The sequence below is a fragment of the Fimicolochytrium jonesii genome (assembly GCF_025526975.1).
Source record: "Fimicolochytrium jonesii strain JEL569 chromosome Unknown EV422scaffold_9, whole genome shotgun sequence".
NCBI classification, from domain to species: Eukaryota; Fungi; Chytridiomycota; class Chytridiomycetes; order Spizellomycetales; family Powellomycetaceae; genus Fimicolochytrium; species Fimicolochytrium jonesii.
Window position 1 is genome coordinate 119820 of NW_026515676.1, and position 23233 is coordinate 143052.

At 54.2% G+C, this 23233-nt stretch overlaps 10 protein-coding genes across 10 annotated transcripts; 5 read left to right on the top strand and 5 right to left on the bottom strand.

Annotated features, from left to right (window-relative positions):
* Window positions 1–672: 672 nt before the first annotated feature.
* Window positions 673–2416, top strand: EV422DRAFT_426182 (galactose-1-phosphate uridylyltransferase). The gene is made up of 4 exons (XM_053067135.1): window positions 673–964; window positions 1047–1111; window positions 1175–1235; window positions 1302–2416. The coding sequence occupies exons 1-4, from the start codon at window positions 924–926 to the stop codon at window positions 2257–2259; spliced, it is 1125 nt and encodes a 374-aa protein (XP_052926144.1). The 5' UTR covers window positions 673–923; the 3' UTR covers window positions 2260–2416.
* EV422DRAFT_526490 (ADP-ribosylation factor family-domain-containing protein) lies at window positions 2337–3553 on the bottom strand. Its single transcript, XM_053070140.1, has 2 exons — window positions 3354–3553; window positions 2337–3259 (listed from the first exon to the last, which is right to left on the bottom strand). Exon 2 carries the CDS (start codon window positions 3119–3121, stop codon window positions 2573–2575), a length of 549 nt encoding a protein of 182 aa, XP_052926145.1. The 5' UTR covers window positions 3122–3259; window positions 3354–3553; the 3' UTR covers window positions 2337–2572.
* A 4982-nt stretch (window positions 3554–8535) lies between these two features.
* EV422DRAFT_550492 (Phophatidylserine decarboxylase-domain-containing protein) lies at window positions 8536–10016 on the bottom strand (the record flags this gene model as incomplete). The annotated part of the gene is made up of 2 exons (XM_053071777.1): window positions 8536–9844; window positions 9964–10016. 2 exons carry the CDS (start codon window positions 10014–10016, stop codon window positions 8536–8538), a joined length of 1362 nt encoding a protein of 453 aa, XP_052926146.1.
* Window positions 10017–11212: 1196 nt separating this feature from the next.
* EV422DRAFT_426515 (RNA ligase/cyclic nucleotide phosphodiesterase) lies at window positions 11213–12323 on the bottom strand. Its single transcript, XM_053067137.1, has 3 exons — window positions 12147–12323; window positions 11856–12090; window positions 11213–11790 (listed from the first exon to the last, which is right to left on the bottom strand). Exons 1-3 carry the CDS (start codon window positions 12216–12218, stop codon window positions 11252–11254), a joined length of 846 nt encoding a protein of 281 aa, XP_052926147.1. The 5' UTR covers window positions 12219–12323; the 3' UTR covers window positions 11213–11251.
* A 32-nt stretch (window positions 12324–12355) lies between these two features.
* Window positions 12356–13999, top strand: EV422DRAFT_427191 (uncharacterized protein). Its single transcript, XM_053067140.1, has 3 exons — window positions 12356–13061; window positions 13142–13261; window positions 13335–13999. Exons 1-3 carry the CDS (start codon window positions 12602–12604, stop codon window positions 13796–13798), a joined length of 1044 nt encoding a protein of 347 aa, XP_052926148.1. The 5' UTR covers window positions 12356–12601; the 3' UTR covers window positions 13799–13999.
* Window positions 14000–14100: 101 nt separating this feature from the next.
* Window positions 14101–15727, bottom strand: EV422DRAFT_614898 (uncharacterized protein; the record flags this gene model as incomplete). The annotated part of the gene is made up of 6 exons (XM_053073937.1): window positions 15382–15727; window positions 15234–15311; window positions 15042–15155; window positions 14876–14975; window positions 14269–14816; window positions 14101–14199 (listed from the first exon to the last, which is right to left on the bottom strand). The coding sequence occupies exons 1-6, from the start codon at window positions 15418–15420 to the stop codon at window positions 14101–14103; spliced, it is 978 nt and encodes a 325-aa protein (XP_052926149.1). The 5' UTR covers window positions 15421–15727.
* EV422DRAFT_427138 (WD40-repeat-containing domain protein) lies at window positions 15265–18039 on the top strand. The gene is made up of 6 exons (XM_053067139.1): window positions 15265–15727; window positions 15791–15815; window positions 15911–16086; window positions 16146–16339; window positions 16402–17200; window positions 17264–18039. Exons 1-6 carry the CDS (start codon window positions 15629–15631, stop codon window positions 17606–17608), a joined length of 1638 nt encoding a protein of 545 aa, XP_052926150.1. The 5' UTR covers window positions 15265–15628; the 3' UTR covers window positions 17609–18039.
* A 34-nt stretch (window positions 18040–18073) lies between these two features.
* On the bottom strand, window positions 18074–19249 carry EV422DRAFT_573688 (3-hydroxyacyl-CoA dehydrogenase; the record flags this gene model as incomplete). Its single annotated transcript, XM_053073173.1, has 2 exons — window positions 18627–19249; window positions 18074–18577 (listed from the first exon to the last, which is right to left on the bottom strand). The coding sequence occupies exons 1-2, from the start codon at window positions 19125–19127 to the stop codon at window positions 18074–18076; spliced, it is 1005 nt and encodes a 334-aa protein (XP_052926151.1). The 5' UTR covers window positions 19128–19249.
* A 313-nt stretch (window positions 19250–19562) lies between these two features.
* Window positions 19563–21289, top strand: EV422DRAFT_566747 (WD40-repeat-containing domain protein; the record flags this gene model as incomplete). Its single annotated transcript, XM_053072471.1, has 10 exons — window positions 19563–19691; window positions 19775–19879; window positions 19937–20031; window positions 20098–20155; window positions 20218–20277; window positions 20337–20435; window positions 20510–20781; window positions 20845–20917; window positions 20991–21120; window positions 21192–21289. The coding sequence occupies 10 exons, from the start codon at window positions 19563–19565 to the stop codon at window positions 21287–21289; spliced, it is 1119 nt and encodes a 372-aa protein (XP_052926152.1).
* A 668-nt stretch (window positions 21290–21957) lies between these two features.
* Window positions 21958–22676, top strand: EV422DRAFT_495388 (peptidyl-tRNA hydrolase II domain-containing protein; the record flags this gene model as incomplete). The annotated part of the gene is made up of 4 exons (XM_053067813.1): window positions 21958–22080; window positions 22205–22227; window positions 22301–22393; window positions 22478–22676. 4 exons carry the CDS (start codon window positions 21958–21960, stop codon window positions 22674–22676), a joined length of 438 nt encoding a protein of 145 aa, XP_052926153.1.
* Window positions 22677–23233: the final 557 nt, after the last annotated feature.

Below are 23233 nucleotides of genomic sequence, written 5' to 3' on the forward strand. Positions count from 1 at the left end.
TTGACCACTACTCTTCCGCGCTCGCGGACGACCTGTCCGTGTATCTACCCTCTCACCTGTACCCGGTTCACCCAGCACACTCTCCCTTCCCTGTTCATAACATTCCGCACATCCGTCCGTCAGTGGTGCCTTCGCAAATGCCTACACTGAGCGCGGCACCCCCCTTCCCGCCGCTACTCGACCCCACAACGCCAAACGTCGTCTCGGACTTTGTCAGCGCTCCGACGCAACATGTCTTTTCTGGATCAGCGGGCCCGCCGTCAGAGCAACAGTTCAATGGTCTCGCTGACAACAAGGAAGACAGCCCATTCCGCGGCTCAGATTTTCCGTTCACGTCGTTGGGAATGACGCTCCCGGGTGACGAGAAGCCGAATGCCTTCGGAACCGACGCCGATGCTGTGCTGGCTTCCGACGATTTTGTATCTGTTGTTGATTTGTTTCTCTCTGACGGTCCTCAAGATTTGCAAGTCCAACTTCCATGACCTGGACAACCTCAACACTGTTTCATTTCCTTGAACTTGATTTGAGTGTCAGAGATCCTCGATCCTCTTGTTAAGCAGTTTAGCTGCCTTATTTTGTTTATCCTGTCAATATACCCACCCCCATTGGTCTTCGGAAGAGCTGTCGAGAGCCGCCACCATTTTTGTGGACGGAACGCGTCAGGCCTAGTACTGTACAGTAGTGGGACGTCCATCGATCAACAACACAAACCTTCGCCCCGAATCCCGATCCAATTTGGATGCCATAATCCAATTGGGAACGCCATTTCCGCCCGTCGTCCACAACACAAAAACCCTCATGTCCCCATGTCCTACAGTGCATCGGTCCCACATTACGCCGTATATAAGTAGCGGCAACCCACCTCCCATCGCCTAAAGCCGTTCAGTGAGACCTCGAAGCGTGTTACAGCATACTGCGAACAAATGTCGCAAGTTTTTGATTTCACGGAACATTCTCATCGAAGGTGCGTGATTCGCTCGCGAATGCCGTTCCGGGCATGTCTATCTTTCGAACGAGCACTTTCTCATCCGCAACTTGTCTTCCAGATGGAACCCGTTGACGGAGTCGTGGGTTCTGTGTTCACCGCACCGTGCGAAGCGACCATGGCAAGGTAAGAGTTGCCTCGAGAGCTAAGGGCGTCGGACGGGAATTGACTCTGTTAGTGTTGCCACAGGTCAGCAGGAGTCGAATACGGTGGAAAAGCGACCGGAGTATGATCCGAAGTGCTACCTTTGGTGAGAGGTTAAAGTTTACGGTATGGCCTTGATATGGTCCATCTACTAACTCCTAACGTTGGTCAGCCCCGGGAACTCCAGGGTAGGCGGAGAGCTGCAGAATCCCAACTATGTCCGCACCTTCATCTTCCCCAACGACTTCCCTGCCGTAAACCAACACCAGCCATCTTTCCACGAGTCAAGCCCCGTACCGACATCCGACGACAAGCAGTCATCGTCAGTCACATCCCTCGCAAACGACCTCCTGAAAGCCGAAGGCGTCCGCGGCCAATGCAAAGTGATCTGCTTCCATCCGCGCCACGACCTAACCATGGCGCAAATGACCGTCGCGGAGATCACGCCCATCATCGACGCATGGGCCGCCGAGTATACCGAGCTGGCCAAAGTGCCATACATCAACTACGTGCAGATTTTTGAGAACAAGGGCGCGGCGATGGGATGCTCTAACCCGCACCCGCATGGGCAGATCTGGGCGTTGGAGGGTGTGCCGGAGGAGCCCAGCAAGGAGATTAGGGCAATGAGGCGGTACCGTGAGAAGAAGGGCGCGGACCGGTGCTTGTTGTGTGATTACGCGACGTTGGAGAGTTCGGATAGGTCTCGCCTCGTATGCGAGAATGACTCTTTCGCTTGCGTCGTTCCGTTCTGGGCGGTCTGGCCGTTCGAAACCATGATTGTCGCTAAGCAGCACGTCACTGCCCTGCCCCAATTGTCTGCTTCCCAACGCACCGACCTCGCTGACATCCTCCGCCGAATCACCTGCAGGTACGACAACCTCTTTCAGACGTCTTTCCCGTACTCAATGGGAGTGCATGGCGCGCCTACCGATGGAAAGGACCATGATGGGGACTGCCACTTGCATTTGCACATGTACCCGCCGCTTTTGCGCAGCGCTACGGTCAAGAAGTTTCTGGTGGGTTTCGAGATGATGGGCGAGCCGCAGCGGGACTTGACATCTGAGCAGGCGGCGGAGAAGTTGCGGAACTGCTCGGAGGTTCATTTCACTGTTGAGCCGAAGAAGGAGTAGAAATCCCCCACCGATTCGTATCGTCCCTGCATAGCATAGAATCTAGGGACATGTAGTACCATAGCAGCTCTCTGACACTTCAATTTCGTATTCATTCATTCATCCCCGAACCGCCCTTCGAACGCATATGCCCCTTGCCAAAGGAGAACTCCCAACCAACGAGATACAGCACGATTATATGTTACAATTCGGACGATGTCTAGCGGGACTGGTCAAGGAAGAACTAGCTCCCTAATGCGACCAAAGCGGATTTGCTGAAGGCTTCTAGCGACTAAGCGACTAGTAGAGGCTGCATCCTACATCGCTTAAGATATTACTTTGCCCCGCCCGAAACGACATTGACCAACCAATCCAGCGCATCCGTCAATCCCTCCCCTGTCTTTGCACTACATTTGTATATCGTCCACGTCCTGTTTCTCAGACTTGTCAACCCCAGCGCCTCGCTAACCTCCGTATGCGACATAGCCCCCTCCATATCCTGCTTGTTTGCCAACACTAGTAGCGCGGCATCCTTCAACTCCTCCTCCTCCAGCATGGCCACCAGCTCCTCTTTACTCGTCCCCACCCGCTCTCTATCTTGCGAGTCGACGACGTAGATGATTGCGTCTGTGTTTGCGTAGTAGCATCGCCAGTAGGGCCGGATGGAGGTTTGCCCGCCGAGATCCCAGACTTGGAACTTAATGTTTTTGTAGGTGACTGTTTCGACGTTGAAGCCGACGGTGGGTATCGTGGTGACGACCTCGCCGATTTGGAAGCGGTAGAGGATGGTCGTTTTGCCGGCGCCGTCGAGTCCCAGGATGAGGATGCGAACTTCTTTGGAGCCCCAGAGGCGGGAGAACATGCGGGAGAAGAGTTGGCCCATGCTTATTTGGTAGGGTTTTTGCGTAATTCGGGTGTTTGAGTGAAGGGTTGTGGGAAAATGGATGTCTTTGACGGGATCGGTGTTCGTCGTCGTCGATGGGAGGCTTTATGTTTCGAAAAAGCCAGCCACTAAACAGTTCTGGACAGAAAGCGTGAGTTGTCGATGGCTATGGAAACCTAGTGAAGCTCCTTTCCCTGAGAACTGGTTGACTGACGTCTCAGGAGACACTCACCGTGGTCGTAGAGGCTGCACGATGAACGGTTGGTTGGTTGGTTTTGAGCAAGAGCAGGCCGTTCTGAGAGGACGGAGGGTGACGGTCAATTGGTAATCAACGGGCTCGTATGATACTTATCCGCGGGCGTGTGACTTATCTGCTTCGCAACAACGTAGGCGCATATATATACGTAGCATCAACTTGGACAAGCGCGACGTTTACGCCGTTTGTGGAAAAGGGGTGCATAACTGCGCCGGATACTCCACGTTTCTTCGATCATCGTAGCTATGCGTCTCGCATGCGTAGACGTCAAAATCAAGACTGGGAAGCGATTTTTGTGCTGTCCGCTTTGGCTCGGTGAAAACTGCCCGTACCCATATCGACGAAGTTCAATAGAAGTTTTGGTCCCCCTTTTTAGCATGCATGACGAATAGATCCATGCAGATGACCGGACGTTTATTGTCCGTCGTATATTGCGTCAACACGTACGATATCGACGCTGGAAAGATGTTCAGAGAGGCCGGCGGGGAAAGATGGGAGCCTGTGACGGTTCTCCCCACGCGTTTTGCGGGTTCAGCATATCGGCAAGCATTCGTCAAGAAGCGAGTCCGAAATTGAAGTTCCCAAGGACAAAACTTCCAGCAAAACTCCCAACCCAGCTTGAGATCGAGACGCATTTACGGGCCCCGGAGGCTCTTTATACAATATATATCAGCAACGTGCGTTTCCCCAACGCTGGCATGTTTGTGACCTCAAGGGCCGTCTTGCCTTTGCATTAGAATACCTGTGTTATTCGACTTTTCGGCACTGAGTACCGCCTTGGCTGACGCTGCATGAGAGTGACGATTTCAGGGTGGAAAGAGGCAGGAAATAGTGGTGGAAGCAGTCTGCGCGGAGATTTTTCTACGGGCGTACCTTCGAACTCGAGTGGGACACGATTGTTCGGTTGGAGGGAGCAGGCTCCCAGTCGCTTAGCGCTACTGCGTACCTGTAGTCCGCTACGCTGCACGAAGGAGGCATTATTGGACGAACGCAGGGATAGCATGGCCATTCACAAGCAGGACAGTTTCATAGCTATTCGGTCGAAAATAGGGCATAGACTACCGGCGGACTCTTCTGCCGCGGTGATGGGGAATCGGGTGAAGAGCTCTGCAGCGGGAGGTGGGGCGTGGAAAACCTACGCGGCACCGCTGTCGGCGAAGAGCAGTCAGCACAGTCAGCGCATGGATGAAGATGATATGCCCGTCGTTGTTGAGAGTTCATCGACAAATGGCAGAAACTCGATCGTCATCGTGGCGGACGATCCTGCCCATACCACACAGCTTCGAAACGGTGCGGACGGCCGTAAACGCAAACGACGTGAATTAGAGAGGGACACGAAGCCAGGCGTCGAGGCAACGCCAACACTCGTGTCCATCAGAAGCCTGTCGAAGTCTCGCCGAACACCGGCCATCCTGCGGCGGATCAAAACGCCGCTGATGGATTTGGCACTGCCAGGCATTCCTCTGTCGAGAAGTCCGAGAAAGACGGGACTAGAGCTTCTGTTCATGCGAACGGACCAATCGCCATCAGCCAGTCTGCGACGAACACAGGCAGCTGGCACAGGACGTCCGGCGGTGAAAACATTGAAAAGGCCGAGAACTCCCGACCTTAAGATGGAAGATTTGAATGGACGAAAGGACAAAAGGCCCAGGCTTAGTGACAGCCTGCTCCTCGGAATTACCAAGTCACCAGCACCATCGAGGCTTCGAAAGTTTAGGAGCAGAGGCGAAAGTGCAGGAGATCTAACGTTATACTTCTCACAAGAGCGGGATGCGTCAGACCAGAGTGTAGCGCTCACATTTCAACCGTGTGAGTCAGCTCCGCGACCTTCAAACCCGCGGAGGTCCCTCGAAGACCAGCCGCGGCACTCCCTGGGATCTGAGTTTGACATGGACGAACTGCTGAGCGGCTCTGAGTCCCCGCAGCTGATATCGGAGTCGGACGAAACAGGGTCAACACGCGGCACATCATCTGCAGCCGCAAAGAATGCGCGTGTTACGGCGGTGCCAGGCCCCTTAAAGCTCGTCGAAGTTCCCAGTATCCGACCGCCGCCATCACTCAAAAAGGTTCCCACTTCTGCAGAGCGACAATCGCCGAAGCTCGTTGGAGTTCCCAGCATACGACTGCCCCCATCACTTGAAAAGACTACGACTTCTGCAGGACGGCAATCGCCAAAATTCGTTACAGTTCCCCTCATACGACCGCCATCATCACTTGAACGGACTGCGACGTCTGCAGGGCGGCAACTGAAGCCCGATCGTCCGATCTCACGTTCACGGTCAGATATGGGAGCGCGTGCGATAAATGACGCCTCTGCGTCGGCACTTCATGCTGAGCCGACTGGAGATGTGCTGGAACAGGATGGAGTGGCGGCGGCAAATGCTCCAAAACGGTCACGTCTTGCGCGGCAGTCGTCTTCCAGGGTGGAAGTCATCCCGCCCCCGCAGAGCAAGCTGACGAAATCTTCAACCGACATCCCGTTCTCCCACGTCGCTCGGGCAGGGAGAGCCAACATGGACGGTAATGGCACGACGATGGCAAGACATTCCCAAACACGGCAGAAAACACCAGCAAAGTCTGAGCGCCCAGGCCGGAAAAGCACACCGCCAATGCACGAGGCCTCATCATCCGATACATTTGCGCCATTCGTAGCTGTAAAGTCAGAACCGGCTTTCCACGGCCTTCGAAAGCGTCAACGAGCGCCTCGGACGTCCATCCTGGCGGCGTTGCAACCGTTCATTGGGTCGAGCAAAAGCCCGAAAAGGGAGCCTGGCACTTTGGGGTCTCAACGCCGGCGGTCGGTTACTCCAACGACTCGGCGTTCAAGGACGCCGCCTGCAGCTGACATCATTTTGGACCCAGGCGAAGCGAAAAATGGATTTGCTTCATATAGCACGTCGCGAACGACCAGACGTGGAAGCTCCGCGGTGTTGATAACTATGGAATCGCCGAAAATATCAGTAAACGGCACGACGGACGCAACTACAGTTGGAGTGGAGCGCGAGGCAGCGGTCATTCAACCGGTGACCGAACAGTTGGAGAAATCGTCCAGCGTTACAGCTTCTTCTGTTGATGGACAAGTTGAAGCCCTAGCGGTTGCCGAGGTTTCCGTTGAAGCGACAAGCACGCCGCAGAGTGGTCGTCCCGTGACCACTGCGATCCCAGGGCTATCAGCAAATGACTCTCCTGGCACTACTACAAATGCTGTGCCGCGCTCTACAGCCTTCAATAAAGATGTGGCCGACCCATGTGCAGGTCCATCGAGCGCAAAAGCATCCTCTCAGGGTATCCTGGCTGAACCCGTGGCGGTTCTGGAGATCCCCACCGAAACAACGCGCAAACTGAGAAGTGGACGGTCAACGGTCTCCATAACTACGGAAGCACGGAAGGTATCTCTCACAACTGGGACCGCTTCGACCGATCTACCGCGCAGCACAACCCTCGCTCAAATGGTGTCTGAACAAATGGAGGGTGGAGATAGATCAATTCACAGCGTGTCCCGTGTTCAGATTGAAGTTCCCGAAGGTTCCGACGAATCAACGAAAACGGAAACAGATGAGTCTCCCCATCATCCGATGTGGACGGCATCGGCGGGCCTCCGGAGTTTGCACGAGACCCTTCTCTCCTGTATGGAACCGCCCGCGGTCAGCTCTAACGATGGGGAGAGAAAGCAATCACCCCCAGTGACGACCACCCTGAGCACGCCTGCCGTTTCCCAGTCAACGAACACGCCAAGATCGATCGCGATCTCGCAGTCGAAGGATACGCGCCCTGCGGCCGTCTCCGTGCAAACCCCATTCACTCCCAACAAAAGCAATGCGTCTCTCCTAAAACCACCATCCGTCTCGAGCGTCGTCATTCCGCCCAATGCAACTGCGCTGGCAAGTCCGAAGCGCCAAATCTCCGTGCTTACACCCGGCAAACCACACCTTGCTCCACATAAAATGCCGACAACACCAAATGCACGCTTCTCCGCCCAACGCAAGCACCAGCCTTCAAGCTCCAAAAGCATCTTTGACTTCCCGGACAGCCAGGAAGCCGATGTTCCAACGTTTGAGATTCCGAAAGACCTCGCCCTCAATTCGATGCGTGCGCTCGCGTCTCCGCGTCCGAGTAAGACGTATCGGACGCCGAAGGTGATTGCAGCTCATGCCCTTTTATTCAGCGAAAGGAGTGAATCTAAAGTGATACTCATACGTACCTATTGTAAACTCTTTAGCGCACGGTGCAAGCTTCCCATCGGCCTGCCATTGTGACCACGCCGCGGTCCGCACAGAACATCGGACAGACTCCCGACCGGCCACCCACTACGCGTCCTGCTGTGAGCGCAATGTCCAATGTTTCCACGAGGGTGGACATGGTGTTACCGTCTATCACGCGGCAAGACTCTCTCAGCTATCTGTACGCCGATCGCTCCTCGCAGGGCGAAGATCATGTGGGCCGTCTCGACCTGGTTAGTAACCATTTAACGCTTGTTATGGAGGAGCCAGTCGTTGGGTTTAATGATATTTCCCTCGTCTTTGATTGCAGATGGCACTGCCAAAGTCTCAAGAGTCGCAAAGCCTGCCTTCGCTGGACATCGACGCCGAAATGCGCAGTATCGAGAGGTTTCTGGAACACGATGTGGATTTGCTGAAGGATAGGGCATCTCCCGCGAGTCTGACTTCGACGAGTAGACAGCCACAGTCATCTGGACGACCGGAATTGAAGCTGGCACTGGGCGCTGTGAGGGGGTCTTCTGATGACATCTCGGAAGTTTCCATAAGTTCGGATCTGGACGATGATGATAGCGACGAGGAGCCTTGAGATATTTTCGGAGAGGCTTTGGCGCCAGCTGAGCCTAAGGCATGCGGTGCAGGCGTGCTCGGACCCCTGGCCATGGTCTGCTACCGAGGCTCGTATCGAAACGTCCTCAGGCGCTCCACCAGCGCAAATTTGAGGTGCCGCCCTTTAGCGTTAGGTATTCAATGTATGTATGTGGCGTTTGTAAGCGCCTCTCCATCCCTCAACGTTAGGACGTGAATTTGGAGGCTTGTAAGCCACCGTTTCATTCGAAAGTATCAGTGTAGCGAATCACGACAGATTTGGGTGCGGAGAGTGCTAATATATTTTTGGAATGGCAAAACTATGTACACATGGTTACATCCAAAACGCCGCTTTACTTCTTGACAACGCGGCAAACCTCCGCACGCACAGGGAAGTTGTGCTCAATCTTCCCGATTTCGGGGAACCCTTCCAGCTCGACGCCCTTGCGGAACATCAAGCAGTGGGTCGACCCACCGAAGTGGAACATTCCGATCTGATCTCCCTTCTTCACTTTCTGCCCTTCCTTCACCGTAATCTCGCACGTACTGACTTCCACCATCCCAATGCCGAGGAAAGCCATGAGCCCGATGCGGGGGTTGTCGGACTCGATGAAGATCAAGGCGCGCGTGGCCGTTGCCGTCAGGTAGCCCTGAGATATGCTCTCTTGCCTAATGTCGATATCGTGGTGATCGCCGTTCGGGTCCCCAACGCCTTCGAATAGGGGCTCGGAATAATACGTGCCGTCAACAACGTACGCTTTCTTAACGGTACCGGAAACAGGCGCATGCCAGCGATGGTAGCTCAACGCGCTGAGGAAAGCTTGGTACACTGTGCCGCCGATGAACTTCTCAGCCAAGGGGTCGTGGGCAAGCATATCCAGCACCGAGTACTGCTGACCCTTGTTCCAGAACCGATCGCGGGCCTGCACGTTTTTGGAGACGTTGTAGGGCTTGCTTTCGCAGGCATTGGCGATCACGTCGTCGTCGTCGGGCGACGCGACGGGCCGGGCGCCTTCGCGGAATTGACGGGTAAAGAAATCGTCCCACGACTTATACCCATGGTACTTGGCAGATGGGTCGCACACGAAGAGGTCTTCGAACTTTTTGCGCGCCGCGGCGTTCTCCTCGCCCAGGTTGGCCGTGATCTCCAGATCGTGCTTGCCGTGCTCGCTGAACCACCCGAACTGGTCGTTGCCAAGCACGGCCGCGCTCTCCTCCGTCGTGAGATATCTTCCCCACTCGTTCAACACCTTCTTTAGCATCTTGTTCACCTCCGGGTCCAAGAACGCCGCGTAGCCGCTCGGTGTGCCCATAGGCCAGTCCAGCACGGCGCCAATGGGCGTCCCGACCATCCCGACTTTTTGGGACTTGTCATTCCAGTGCGGCGCGACCGTCAAGATGTGGTTAAGCACCTGCAACATGTGTTCGTAATCTCGAACTTGCTTGTGATTGCCGCTGGGATCCATTGTGTAAGGCTGCTTTTTCGGGATCTCTTCGAACATGCCGCTGAATAGGAGGTAGAGTCGGGTGTTGTTGTCGATTAGATCTTTGAATTCTTGGATGACCGGATGGAGTGGCTTAGGGTTCTTGTCCACATGGTCTACCACCGAACCCAACCATTCTCGATGGATGCGATGGTCCGTTGGCATCCAGTCTCCAGGCCTACAATGAAGTAAAAACGTGAGCAGATGTGCGTCATTTCGTATTCAGGGGGTAGTTGTGCCCAGCTAGATTTCTATTCCCGCCCCGATCGATGTCGCTCCGTTTCTCGATGTGCTTACCGGTTCCTTTTGTGTTCTTTAGGGACATCCTTGTTCCTCTGATGGAGTGGCATTTTGGATGCAGTTGTGTATACGAACGTAGGTGTGTACGGGCTTTGTCCTTGGAAAAAGGACGAACGCTGGTCTCCCTTTCTTTTTATATGCGCTCAAACAGGAGATGATGACATCAGAGAATGTGGGGAGAGCTCGAAGGAACGCGCGGCTGAGGAGGTGCGGGCACGTCGGCGGCGACACCTATTAATCTATACACATGCACATGGGCAACGGCAAAGCCCCGACTCGCTGCGCACGCCGGATAATGGCTCTTGTCATTCACTATCATGAATGGAACAAACACCCCGGTACAAAGTTGAACAAACAAATAACCCGGAAACAGAGAAAGAACTCCCGCTTCACTAGCCCATAGGCTCATATGTAACTTGCAGCAGGAAGGATCATCCTACGCAGCCAGCAGGCCTAGGGTCCGCGGGGAGAGGATGCTTCATTCAGGGTCTCTTCAAGGCCTTGGCCCTCGAATGCTCGGTGGACATTCCGCCACTGCGTCCATCCGCCTGCATCGCCGTCCATGTCAAGGATCGAGTGCGGATTTCGGGTTTATGGAATGTTCTGTTTTGGAACGACATGATTCCGGCGGGAGACATCGCGTCTTGCGTCAAAAACGCGTCATGATCTCAGTTTCGAGCCTCTCTTGACTCTCGAGTCTTCTGGCGGCGGGAAATAGATATGGAAGCCCCAACAGTTCTCGTTCTATCATATATGACGCGCAATTCATGACGTCTCCTTTCAGAACAACTACATCATTCTTGTGGCCATTGTGACGGCGTACCTCCTCCTTACCAACTTTTGGCTTCTTCTCACCATCTTTTACTGTACATCCTCGGTTGGTGGGAAGTTCGGGAGTGATCAGTCGGTGATGACGCTTGACATGGTCTTTTTGCAGCGGGATGCAAATTCATTTCCTCCATGCCGGCGAACCAACCAACCACACTTCCGGGCGGAAGTAAGGAGAAACTCAGAGCCATTTTGCGTTCATGCCTCTCGCAAAATGGCTAATCTTCCCTTTTGCAGTCCTATCCAAGTCACCTCCACTCAACTCTGGCCGGTTTTGGCTTCACCTCGCTACTGTTTTTCGACATTTCTGGAGCGACCGGAACGATTTTCTACATGTTCGCGATATGCGCTCTCATCATTGGAGTGCACGCAGGGATGATGGAACCGCCGATTGAGGCCAGCTATTCCGAGCAGCAAGTTTGATCATAATGCATACAAGGCCAGCAGCCTGCAGTGCTTAGTTAAAAGACCCCTCTGCGTGCCCATACCAGTTTGTCCCAAAGAAAGCTGTCAGGCTCTCTGGGCCAATTTCCCAGGACGAGCTTGGTTGCGACCAGACCTCTGATTTCAGCTCCCGGTTGATCTCCTCGATCGTCCGGATCCATTTCGCCACTCTGGCCAGATCCGTCGGCTGGCCATCACGACCAAAATCGCTAATCGACACAAAGCGGGCTACCGTGATGTGCGCCGTTGGCACCACGTAGCGGGCTTTGAGGGGCGTTCGCGACTTCCGAACCGCTTCGGAAACGTCCCTTCGCAGGTGATGATGGGTGTACGACGCAGAAACATCAGGAACAAAGCTTAGAGCAATGGCACCCGCATCAAAGCTCAGTTGCGGATGGACAAGTCTTGAACTTTGGCCGGCCAAACAATCTTTTATCCGGCCAAAGTGCGGACGCAAGACCTCGACCAGCGATGCGATCTCCTCGGGCGTTCTTGAGTGAGCGATCTCAAGCACGGTCAAGTGGAGATACGAGCCGGGCACGATCCAGATGTCTGAAAACCAAGTTTAGGGACCAGCTGCCCCAAAAGAGGCTACAAACGGCGATGAGGTAACTGACTGGGTGCAAGGGCGGCCAGACGATCCTGGAGGTTCTTGACCAGGCCGCATATGTGTTTTGGCGGTCTTGCCCAAATGCTGAGGCCATTGCGCACATCGGGGACAGAAGGATTGGCCAAGAGCCCGCTCAGAACAGTATCTGGAACCATGCCTTCAAACGTTGAATCGAGCATTAAGTCTGCATTTCGTTTATTGCGGTTGGTCCTGTGTTGTTCGTACGCTGCGGAAATCAAGGCCTGGTGTCGGTCAGCAAGGTGGTGCGCGAAAACAAGCGGCATGCAACGATACAGACAGCATCAGCGGCGTTAGCGTCGATCAAAGCATCGAAAGGGTTTGTGTTGTCGGGAGCCTGAGCGGCCGTCATGGTTCCAGCTTACTGTATAGCTCAACGCCAGAGATGCCGGGAAGAGATGAAGCAAATCAGTCACTCGTGTGTCGAGATTCTTGAGCAAGTGCCGCTTCGTCGTCGACGGCCGTTTGTTAAGGTTTTGCCGCTCGTGACGCGCGGTGCCAAGTTGCTGATGTGTCACACTGTCACTGGCCTTCCGCCAATGCGAGCCTCGCGCCGTCAGCGACAGAACCACTTTCGCACGCTGCATTGCACACCCCGGAACTTGGATATTCGACAGTCATAACGACACCCCCAGACCCCAAGAAGTCCTTTGGGGCGAGGGGCAAAGAGCATTTGTCCAAAGTTCGTTTAGCGATACCTGCGTATCTTGCCTCGCGTACCCTCCCCGAAACACCATGGGCGAAGTCGGCATCACAGACGTACCGGCGTCTCCAAGGGAAGCAGAGCTTACACTGGACGAACCCGCAGGAACGGCGACGCCCATCCTGCCAGTGGAACTGCATGTTGCAAACGACGGTTTATCCCACCGTTTCGCAAGCTCGTCCGCGGAAGCGGATACCGGTCTTACCGAGGAAGAGGAACCCCGTCCACCAGAACGGTCTGACGCCCCAGATGCAGGCTCCCTGGCAGAGGACGTGGGTCCTACACATGACGAGACTAGTGATAGAGATACAGCAACTGCGGCACCTGGCTCTCTCAACCCAGAAACGAACAGCACGGAAACGGGGGCGGTACCAGAAGAACATCGAATATGCCGCATTTGTTACGGGGGCCCAGCGGAACCAGATGAGCCGTATCTTGGCCGACTCATTAGTCCTTGCAAGTGTAAAGGGACGATGCGGTTTGTTCACACTGGTGCGTATGCATATTCATCGCAAACCGCAAGTGCACATCACATGAGAAAAGGGTGTCATTGACTTCTTTCGGTTATGCAGGGTGTTTGAACGAGTGGCGGAAAGTGAGTCGGAAGAAGGAGAGCTTCTACCAATGTGATCATTGCCTTTATAAGTATCACTTCCGGCGGACGACGTGGGCACATTGGTTGACGAATGAAGGTGAGCTTCTCGGGTCGTCAATGGTGAATGGATCTCACCGTTATTGAGCATCACCTCCGACTCACCCACCTAGCGATCGTAACACTCATAACCATCGGAGTCTTCCTATCGGCCGTCATCCTCGCCGGTTTCGTCGGGAAGCTTCTCGTGTTCCTGATGTCAGACGACGAGGAACCTGAAGCTGCGGACGATGATGCCGTGCTCTGGTTCCTTCAAGGCTCTCGCATCTCCTTCTGGGCGGCGGACCGCGCTCACGTGTACGAGTACATCGTCGAGCATTTCCTCTGGGGATTTAGCGTTGTGGGGATGTTGGGCTTGTCTCAGATGGTCGTTCCGTTGTTCAGCGGGCCCTGGGCGCCGAGGTTACCACGAATCAGGAATTGGAATGAAAGCAGCGGATCAATCGTGCTTATCGTGTCGATGTGCATTGGGGCGGTCAGAGCGTTGTGGTTTATCTGGAAGGCGGTCAGGAAGTGGAGCAGGCAGAAACTTTCGAGGATGGAATTGGCGATTTTGGATGTTTCCGCAGATGCGTAGGATGTGGACGGCACGGAGGCAGTGCGAGGAGCACAGCGATACGCGTACTATGTAGCTTCTCTATCACCTCCTCAAAGTGATCTCACGGCGACATAGGTTTAGGCCGAGACCCAAAGCCACAGGGGAAACTCCCATAATGACACGCGCATCCCGCTTCCGCATCCCGTTGCAAAGTAGTTAGGAATTCCCAATCACCCGCACGAATGAACTAAACAGAAGGCGTTATAATTCAAGATCTCGCACCATCGTCGTGCCCTGTTACATAGTCTTCTGAGCCTGCGCTAACAGCTAGCTACCTAACCCTATTTGTTCTCCGTCTCTGTCCAAAATTCCCATGGGAAGCCTTGAGGAATATATTCCGGTTTATCGTGAATGAAGCCTACCAGCCACTCCAAAGCGTCCTACCCACATCGACCGGGGTTAGAGAATACACAGATGAAGGAGAAAGCGAACAAGTCAGGGAGGCTTACCACCAATCGCGGCCCGGGGCGATTGAACATAGCATCCCCATCAACAACAGCAATCTTCTCGCAGTGAGCCGTCGCATCCTTCCACCAATCCAACTTCATCGCCAGCCTGGCTTCCCGCTTGGCATCCTCCAAGTTGAGCCCACATGGGCATATGATGATGATCTCGGGTTTACTGTCGATGACAGCTTGAGCGCGGGTGCGCACTGACGGACCAGCGCCTTCCTCGGAGGTCGCTGGCGCAATCGGGTGGCTTGCCCCGGCCATCTCGATCAGTTGTGGCGTCCAGTGACCGCCTGGGTAGATAGGATCCGTCCATTCCAAGAATGCAACTCGTTTGCGCCTGCCGCCCGATGCTTCCAAGAGCGCCGCCCCGCGGGTCTTTGCTTCGGCGATCCTCTTCTCCAGGTTCTTGATCGTCTCGGCCGCCTCGGCTTCCATGTTGACTGCCCGCCCAACTTCTGCGATGTTGTGCAAAATGTCTTGCAGGCTCATTGGGTTCAGTGTCACAACTTCTGGAGAGGGGTTCATCTTTTGTGCCACTCGCTGGACTGTGAAAGCAGATGTGAGTGGAATAAGGAAGTAGGACGACGTGAGCAGACCAGCTTACCCGTGACGAGATCAATGGCACAGACATTACAAAGATCCTGAGTAAGAATCACTTGCGGTTGCAGCTTCTCCAGAAGAGTCGTGTCCAATGTATAGAGACTCTACAACTTTGATGTCTCGGTCAAAGAGTTCTCCAACACCTGAGACCGCTAGACTGAGCAACACACCTGCCCTTGCGCAAGAGCCTCGGAGACCTGCCGATCCACGTCCGCGGAAGTTGTAAAAGTGGTCTTTTGACCTGTCAGGATCGGTCGGTCGGTGATGCTGATTGGGTAGTTGTCCTTCCATAGTCATTCCAATTAGCGACCTTCCTCCTAAATTCACCGTCGCCGGCCCAGAAAACGTCCGCAATAGCCCACCTCATGACTCCTTCCGACTAGCAGCTTCTCCCCTCCTATCAAGCATAGCATTTCGGTCGCCGAAGGCAGGACTGAGACCTGCGAGGTGAAGGGAAGTTAGCGAGGCCCTCGACCGGAGAAAGTCCCATTCAGAGCTCAAAACACCTACCACCCGCATTCCCTTGGTGACGACGTTCCCGACGACCATTGTGCTTTTGTATTCTTCTATTCGGGTGAACGACAATCTCCGCAGCTCAACGGCGCTGTGCAAACCTGGCAAACCGGTCCGAGTGAAGCCGAAGTCGACCCCAGGCGCGTGGTTCTGATGAACTTTCGAACTTCAACTTCAACTTGAACTCTCGCTCCTTCTCCTTTCCCTCCCGTGTCCCCGTCGACTCCCCCTGTACCCAAAGAGGATGACTGACTTTGTATCAGGAAGGCCCCGCATCCACCTCCCCTCGCTGGAGGAGGACGAGCGGGTGGTCCGGGGCGGCGGCTCCAATGGGGCGACAAAGGTGTGTTTGATCTTGACAATTCCCACGTATGAAGCTCGCCATTGACCCTGTTGCCATTTATAGGGAGGCCTTACTCTCGACGATCTAGGTGTGTATGCAGGAGGGACAGAGGGGCTGCTTGAATCTTCAGCTGGCATATCAAAAGTCCCTGGAAAGCTGATAAACTATCCACCCCACCAACAGAGGATGAATTCGAGCCAGCGGACACAACGTCGAGGGCGCAAGCCGACCATCAAGCCATTTTGGAAGACTTCGAAAAGAAGCGGTTGGCCAGGAACCTCGCTGTGCCGACGGACGATGGACGGGTGCGGGCCAGGTTACGGGAAGAGGGCGAGCCTATAACGCTCTTTGGCGAAGGGGTATGTTCTTTTGCCCTGCATGCTGTCATAGAGCGAGAGGCTGATAGTGCGGTCCATAGCCAGCAGAGCGACGAGACCGTCTCCGATCAATTCTGGCGCAGAAGCTACATGACCAGCCGATGATGGATGTGGATGAGAGCGAGGACGAGAGCGATGATGAGGAGAAGGCGGAGGCGGAGGAAGAGTTTTATACTTATGGGCCCGATGAGCTGTTGGAAGCTAGGAAAGATATTTCCACTTACTCCATATCAAGGTGGGATACGCTGAGGTGGTGGATGGCTTGGCGCCTAGCTGACTGGGAATTCTATTCAACAGAGCGAAACATAGACTGGACTGTCACCGCGCCGAACTGGAGCTACCATATCCGCAACGGAAAAAGATGCGACACGAATTTTATACCAACATCAAAACATTCGAAACACGCTCGCTACAGTACGGAGACGAGCGGCCATTGTCTAGCTGCTCCTTTTCGCCAAACTCCCGATTACTAGCAACAGCATCGTGGGGTGGGTTGGTCAAACTGTGGAGTGTACCAGAATGCACCCACCTACATACCCTGAAAGGGCATCGCGATCGAGTCAGTGGGCTCGCGTTCCACCCTGGGTCAACCCTCTCGCAATCGCCCGAAGCCCTCAACCTTGTAACGGGCGGGTCGGACGGCACCGTGCATCTGTGGAACTTCAACAGCGAAGCCCCGATAGGCTCCCTTGAGGGCCACGAGCAGCGTGTGACCCGTGTAGCATTCCACCCGTCAGGCCGATACATCGGCACAGCTTCCACCGACACCTCCTGGCGGCTCTGGGACGCCCAGACATCCCAGGAGCTTCTCCTCCAAGAAGGCCACTCCCGCGAGCTCTTCGCCATCGGCTTCCAAGTCGACGGATCATTAGCCGCAACGGGCGGCATGGACGCCATCGGGCGCGTATGGGACCTGCGAACCGGGAAGTCAATCATGGTGCTGCAGGGCCACGTCAAACACATCCTGTGTCTCGACTGGAGTCCGAACGGGTACCAGCTGGCGACTGGCAGCGAGGACAACTCGATACGCGTGTGGGATATGCGCGCGGCGAAGAGCCTCTATACCGTGCCGGCGCATACGAATCTTGTCAGCCAGGTGCGGTATTGGCACGCAGCGGAAAACTTTGAGCAGTCGATTGATAAGGAGTGGACGTTCAAGGCGGATATTATGAGGGTTGATGGGGATGATGGTGATGCCGCAAAACTCACGCGTGTAGAATCAAATGGGGCGGCGCCGATGGAAGTCGAGAGTGAGATCACGACAAAAGTCGAAGGCGATGCGGACACGGCGGGTGCGGGGGCTGCAGGAGGTGTGAGCGCGGCGACGAGACGGCAACTCCTTGATGGATCGTTCCTCGTGTCGAGTTCGTATGATGGGACGTGTAAAGTATGGACGGATGGTGACTATAAGCCGGTCAAGGCGCTGACGGGGTTGGAGGGCAAGGTGATGGCTTGTGATATCTCTGGTGGTGAGTACCTATGCATCTTTTCTCGTCCTTGGTAGTGGAATCTGAGTGTAAACGGTTCCCATTTCATAGACGCAAAGTTCATCGCGACGGCATCGTACGATCGCACGTTCAAACTTTACGCCACCGAAAATGTCGAGACATAGATCACGACGAGCTGTGACGCACTGGATGCTTGATAGCCCGGTAGTCCGTAGCTGTATCCTAGCCCCCATCGAGTTACATTTCCCCGTATTTCCATCTCGCTACTGGTGCTGTATCCTTTGTGCTTATCGTCCGTACATCACGCAGCCCATCCTCAATCATCCAAAGCCCATGCTGGATCACTTGCATTGCGACCGCACGAATTATGTCGCGGAGGGCAGAACTGCCGTGGATGTCAGATATGCAACGGCGACTATAGATATGCTATTCAAAATTTAAGGCAATACGGTATACCGAATTGGTGCAGTATGTAGAATGGATATGGCTCCGACCATTACGAGAAGAGAAGTTATCTTCTTCTAGTGCTTGCGCTTGTCGGCACCTACGCCGTCATACGTGTAGAAGCCCTCGCCAGATTTCCTTCCCAGCTTGCCAGCCTTAACGTGCTTCTCCAACAGAGCAGAAGGCGCAATTAACTTGTCTCCCTTCAAACCCTCTCCAGACTGGTACCACCCGTCAGTGATATGCTTGATGGTGTCGAGACCAACGTAGTCCATCAATTCGAAAGGTCCCAAAGGGTATCCTGCACCAAGCTTCATGGCGGTGTCCACATCCTGCATAGACGCATCGCCCCGCTCGACCAATCGCAGCGACTCCATCATGTATGGGACCAGCAGCCTGTTGACGACAAAGCCAGGGGTGTCCTTGCAAGCAACGGGGATCTTGCCCATTTTCTTGGTGACGGCCACAAGAGAGTCAAAGACGGCGTCGACGGTCTCGGGCGTGCGGATAACCTCTACCAGCTTCATCTGGGGAACAGGGTTGAAGAAATGCAGACCGGCAAAGTGTGCTTGACGGCTCGCCTTTGTCGCAGAAGCAATATCGCGGATGGGTAACGACGAGGTGTTTGACAAAGATGGTCGATGCGGACGCGGCTTCATCCAGAGCTTTGAAAAGGGCCCGCTTCGTCTTGAGGTTCTCGACGATCGCTTCAATGACCAGCTGCGAATCGCGCGCAGCGGCCCCAGAGTCCTTAGAGAGTGTGATACGGGACATGATGTCGTCGATGTACTTTCGTGCCTCGGCTCCCTCAACGTCTCCTCCGAACTTCTTCTTGGCGACCCGCTTCAAGGAAGAGGTGATGATCTTCTCGCCTTTGCGTAAGGAATCGTCTGTGAGATCCACCATGGAGACTTTGAAACCAGACTGGGCGGCGACTTGGACGACACCTGCACCCATCAAACCGGAACCGATGACTGTGATGCGCTCGACGGGCTTGACGTTCGCTGAGGAGGATGCATAGCCATGGCGGGAGACGGACGTTGCGACGGCAGCGACGGCACAGGTGGTGGAACGAGGGGTGTTGACGGCACCGAGACGCCCGAGGACGGTTGAGGCTGCTTTGCTTGCCATTGTTGCGATGCGGAGTTGGATTGTTTGTTCGGCGGTGGGAATCCCCGTCGTCGTCGCTTGGAGCTTTTATGCCTGGGGGATGCTCGAAACGCGTGCGTGTGAGTGTGCCGGGTGGAACCGGGGGTAAATAAACCGCTCAAGTCACGTGTCAGCCACGTTGTTTAAACGGGTGCATTACTGCCTCGTCATGACTTGCCACCAACTGAAGGCCCAACGACCATCATCTCAACAAGAATCTAGGGGCATTCTTCATCCCTTGGTTTTCACTTGACAGCAGTTGCACGGCCGGAGTCCAACAAGTCGCTGGTAAGCAACGGGTACTTCCTTGCTTTCACTTCCAGACCCGACATCTTAAGGCTGATCACGCGTGTACCTGTAGTTTCCTCCTGGGGTTCTCAATACGACCGTCGACATATATTCTTGGAACGAACTAACATGGCGCCACCACGAAAGAAGACTACGCTGGGGTTTCCGGTCTTTGCGGTAACCTGGACGCCATCGAGGCATCGCGTCGCGATCGGTGGCGGCGGTGGACCGACGAAGGCGGGAGTCAAGAACGCGATGGTGAGGCTGCTTGGAGGTTGTGGGGCTGTATGGAGGAGCAGGAAAACAATCGGACAGATCGATTTACGTGCTTTCACTCCCAGATTCTGTATGATGTCGACCCCAACACTCTCGACGTCAAGCCTGTGACGGAACAACTGTTTGGGAAAAAGGACGATGGATGTATGAGTATTGCTGTTCACCCAAAGGTACTGGATAACGGCTGGGATTGGCGCTTTGAGTGCATCACTGACGCTGGGTTACAGGAGAAGGCTTTCATAGCTGGAGTCAACTGCCCGGAGGAGCAAATGAAGGCAGGCCAGAATGAGAACTGTCGCGTGTTCTTCCTGAAAAACAAGGTGTACGTTGCAGGGGTTGAATATCAGGGTGGAAAACCTTGGCTGACTATGACGGTCACCACTTTCAGATTCACCGCCAAAGGAGCCCATAAAACCTTGGACAGCACGGATCCGTTCTTCCATCAGGTGCAGTAGTCCTCTCGAAGCGACCAGCTATGCACCAACTTACCGTCCCAACCTGTCGATAGAAAATCTCTCGATTCACTGAGGATGGTAAACTCTTGGTGACAGGGAACACAGATGGAAAGGTACCATGGTGACATGTTGTGCATTTGCACACGGAATGACACTGACGTCGCCCACAAAGTTAAGCATATGGACATGGCCAGACTTCAAGCCGGCAATTCCGCCAATTGACCATAAAGGAGAGATTGTAGATGCAGATTTCAGTCCTGATGGCAAGCAGGTAAGGCCAGTGTTTCAGAATTGCGCCTCTATGACCTGGAAACTGATAATCATCATCTCAAAACATAACAACAGCTGGTGTCTGTCACAGCAAACATCTGCTACGTAACAAATGTCTCAAATGCAAAGACCCTCTGGTCCATCGAGAAACCCGTCATGAAGAAAACGATAAAGTCCGAGTTCCGCGCATCGCGGTTCGGCGTGCGCGCATCAGAAGGCTACCTGTTCCTCGTCATCAACGCAAAAGACCGGAAGCGGGCATTCATTTGCAAGTGGCAAGTGAAAGGGTGGAAGCTGCATAGGCAAAAAGCGATCGGGTCGAAACCTGTTACTGCGTTTACGATAAGGTATGGCCTTTGAATGCTACCCTTCACTCTCCACGTGCTGACTTTGCAATTCTCTAACCACAGCAAAACGGGGGAGTTGCTCGCATTTGGAGCAGCAGATCTGAGCGTGAATGTGATTTCGGCTAAAGGCTTGCAGGTAACGGAAGCGGTCTATATGTCTTATACCTTTGACTGACACCAATACTGATTCTGACCTATCTCCCCGCTAGACAATATACCGGATACCAAATGTCCACGATTTCCCCCTGACCGCATTAGATTTCGACCCAACAGGACAGATACTCGTCAGTGGATCCGCCGACGGGACGGTCCACGTGGCCCTTGTGCCGCCAGCTTCAGGTAAGCCCGGACTCTCAGCCTCTCGTAGCAGGGAACGAGCCTAACTCAGCGTATTGTTCATCCCTTTCTAGGCAACCTGTACATCATCCCCATCATCCTCATCCTTCTTTTCATCACGGGCCTGCTGACGTATCTGGCCATGCTGGAAGATGACAACGGCGAACTGTAAATAGCTAGTTGTACATAGTGTATTTTGTTACCATGTTCATTCTGGATGTGGTGAGACTGACTACTTGTCCATAGATGCATACATTTGCTTTCTTTTGAGGCCCTGTGGATTGTGGAAGGGCTGCGTTGTCGGAGTCTTCATCCAACGCGTGTGTGAAGCAGTGTGTGAAGGCCGTCCTATTCACCGCCGATGATCGCTCCGCGCATAACCAAGGTGAGTCGACGCCCCTCCGCTACACGTACGAACGGGAGACTGCCGCGCTTCAGTTCGTGGTCGAAGCTCAGACCGAGGGCCATGTCGCTGCCGGCACCCTTTCCGTTGTTCAGGAATGCCTCTCGCATCGGTATGGTAACGGTATGCCAACGGCTGTCTGCTGGTGTGGGCGAAAGACGTGCGGGGGAGGATAACTGGAGTAGCCTCTAGGCGCCACCGGTTGTGCGCAAGGAGGAGGAGTTGTTCTTTTGTGGATGGGGCATGACCTTGCCATTCTCACCTTCAGCAGGTTTCTAGCCGTGCTTCGGACCTGGCCTTCTTTGTGTACGTTTCAACAGCGCTCTCGTCACATGCATCGCCTGTTCTTCATCCGTCGTCTCCCGGCTCCATTCGTCCCAGCCTGCTCCCACACCTCCTTACCCATCTTTTCCCAATCCCGCGTCCTACGAAGAACAATGTCGACCGGCCCAGTATCCGAAGTGGCGGAGACGGAACCAGCATCGGCTTCGAATGCGACGACGACAGCTGATGGCGAGCCTTTGACGATGTATCTATTTGTCCGGAAGGATTTGGAGAGTGTAAATGTCGGCTATTTAGACGAGGCGGTGGGATCACGCCCGATGCAATGAAAGAAGGAAGGGAACGGGCGTAGAGATGATTTGATCAACTCATCAAAGCATATCCTTCATCATCGCACCATAGGACCTCAACTGGCCATCAGGAAGGTAGATGGTGAAACCCCGCCCTGAATCATGTGGACAACGGAAGGGAACAAGTCGCTGACGTTCCCTTATCCAGCGTTATAACACAAGCATGTCATGCATCCATGGCGGTGATGCACAAGAACAGCCGGGATCCAGCTGTCCTGGAGTATCTTAACGATCTTGAGAGGTGCGTCCATCAAAACCCACAAAAGCATTCACAGCATAACCTCTATCTTACACAACGCAATCCCTCATATTCTACCCCCACCAGAATGCACAAAGTAACATTCGCAGCCCGGGACCCCGCGCACCTCACCAAGATCCGCACCGCGCTCACCACGCACTCCAAAGTGTTCCACGAATGGATCGAACAGCCCGAGGGGATCCCGACGTGCATTGCTACGATGCCGTATCGGAGGTCGGAGATGAGGGAGGTTATGAAGAGGTGTCGGGTTAGTCTGTATAAGTAGGCAGCGGGGGTTGAAGGTTGAGACTAGGGATGGAAGAGTGGGGTGGGATGATTTTGGGTGGAGGTTGAGGTACTATTGTTCGATCTGTATCAGGAGGTTTTGCCGATGCGGCACAAGCCCGACGAGCGCACGTACATTCGACATGTAGGTTACATAGTGTGATGTGATCTAGACTATCTCCTACATAATGCGAGCTGCGACTACGTCGGTGCGCCAGGATTTATAGGCAATAGAAATGATAGGAGAACTACATACTGCCATCTCGAGATTCCCAGGACTATATCGGAATTCAATCGCTATATCGTGACGGAAAGCTTCCACCTTTGCGGTTCCCTCCATGGATGACGGGTTAAGGCTCTTCAACCAGAACGTCGAACGCTCCTTAGATGGTATGGCAAAGTCGCCGCCGTCGTCGCTCAAGTCTTGCTGGAAATTCACGGTCGGCGTTCTGCGAATGGCGCTCTGACCATGAAAGGCCTTACATCCGATCCGCGATCGAATGTCCCGTCGCACGTCCATGGAAGGTTGCCACATTCCCTAATAGACTGCTGGGCCAC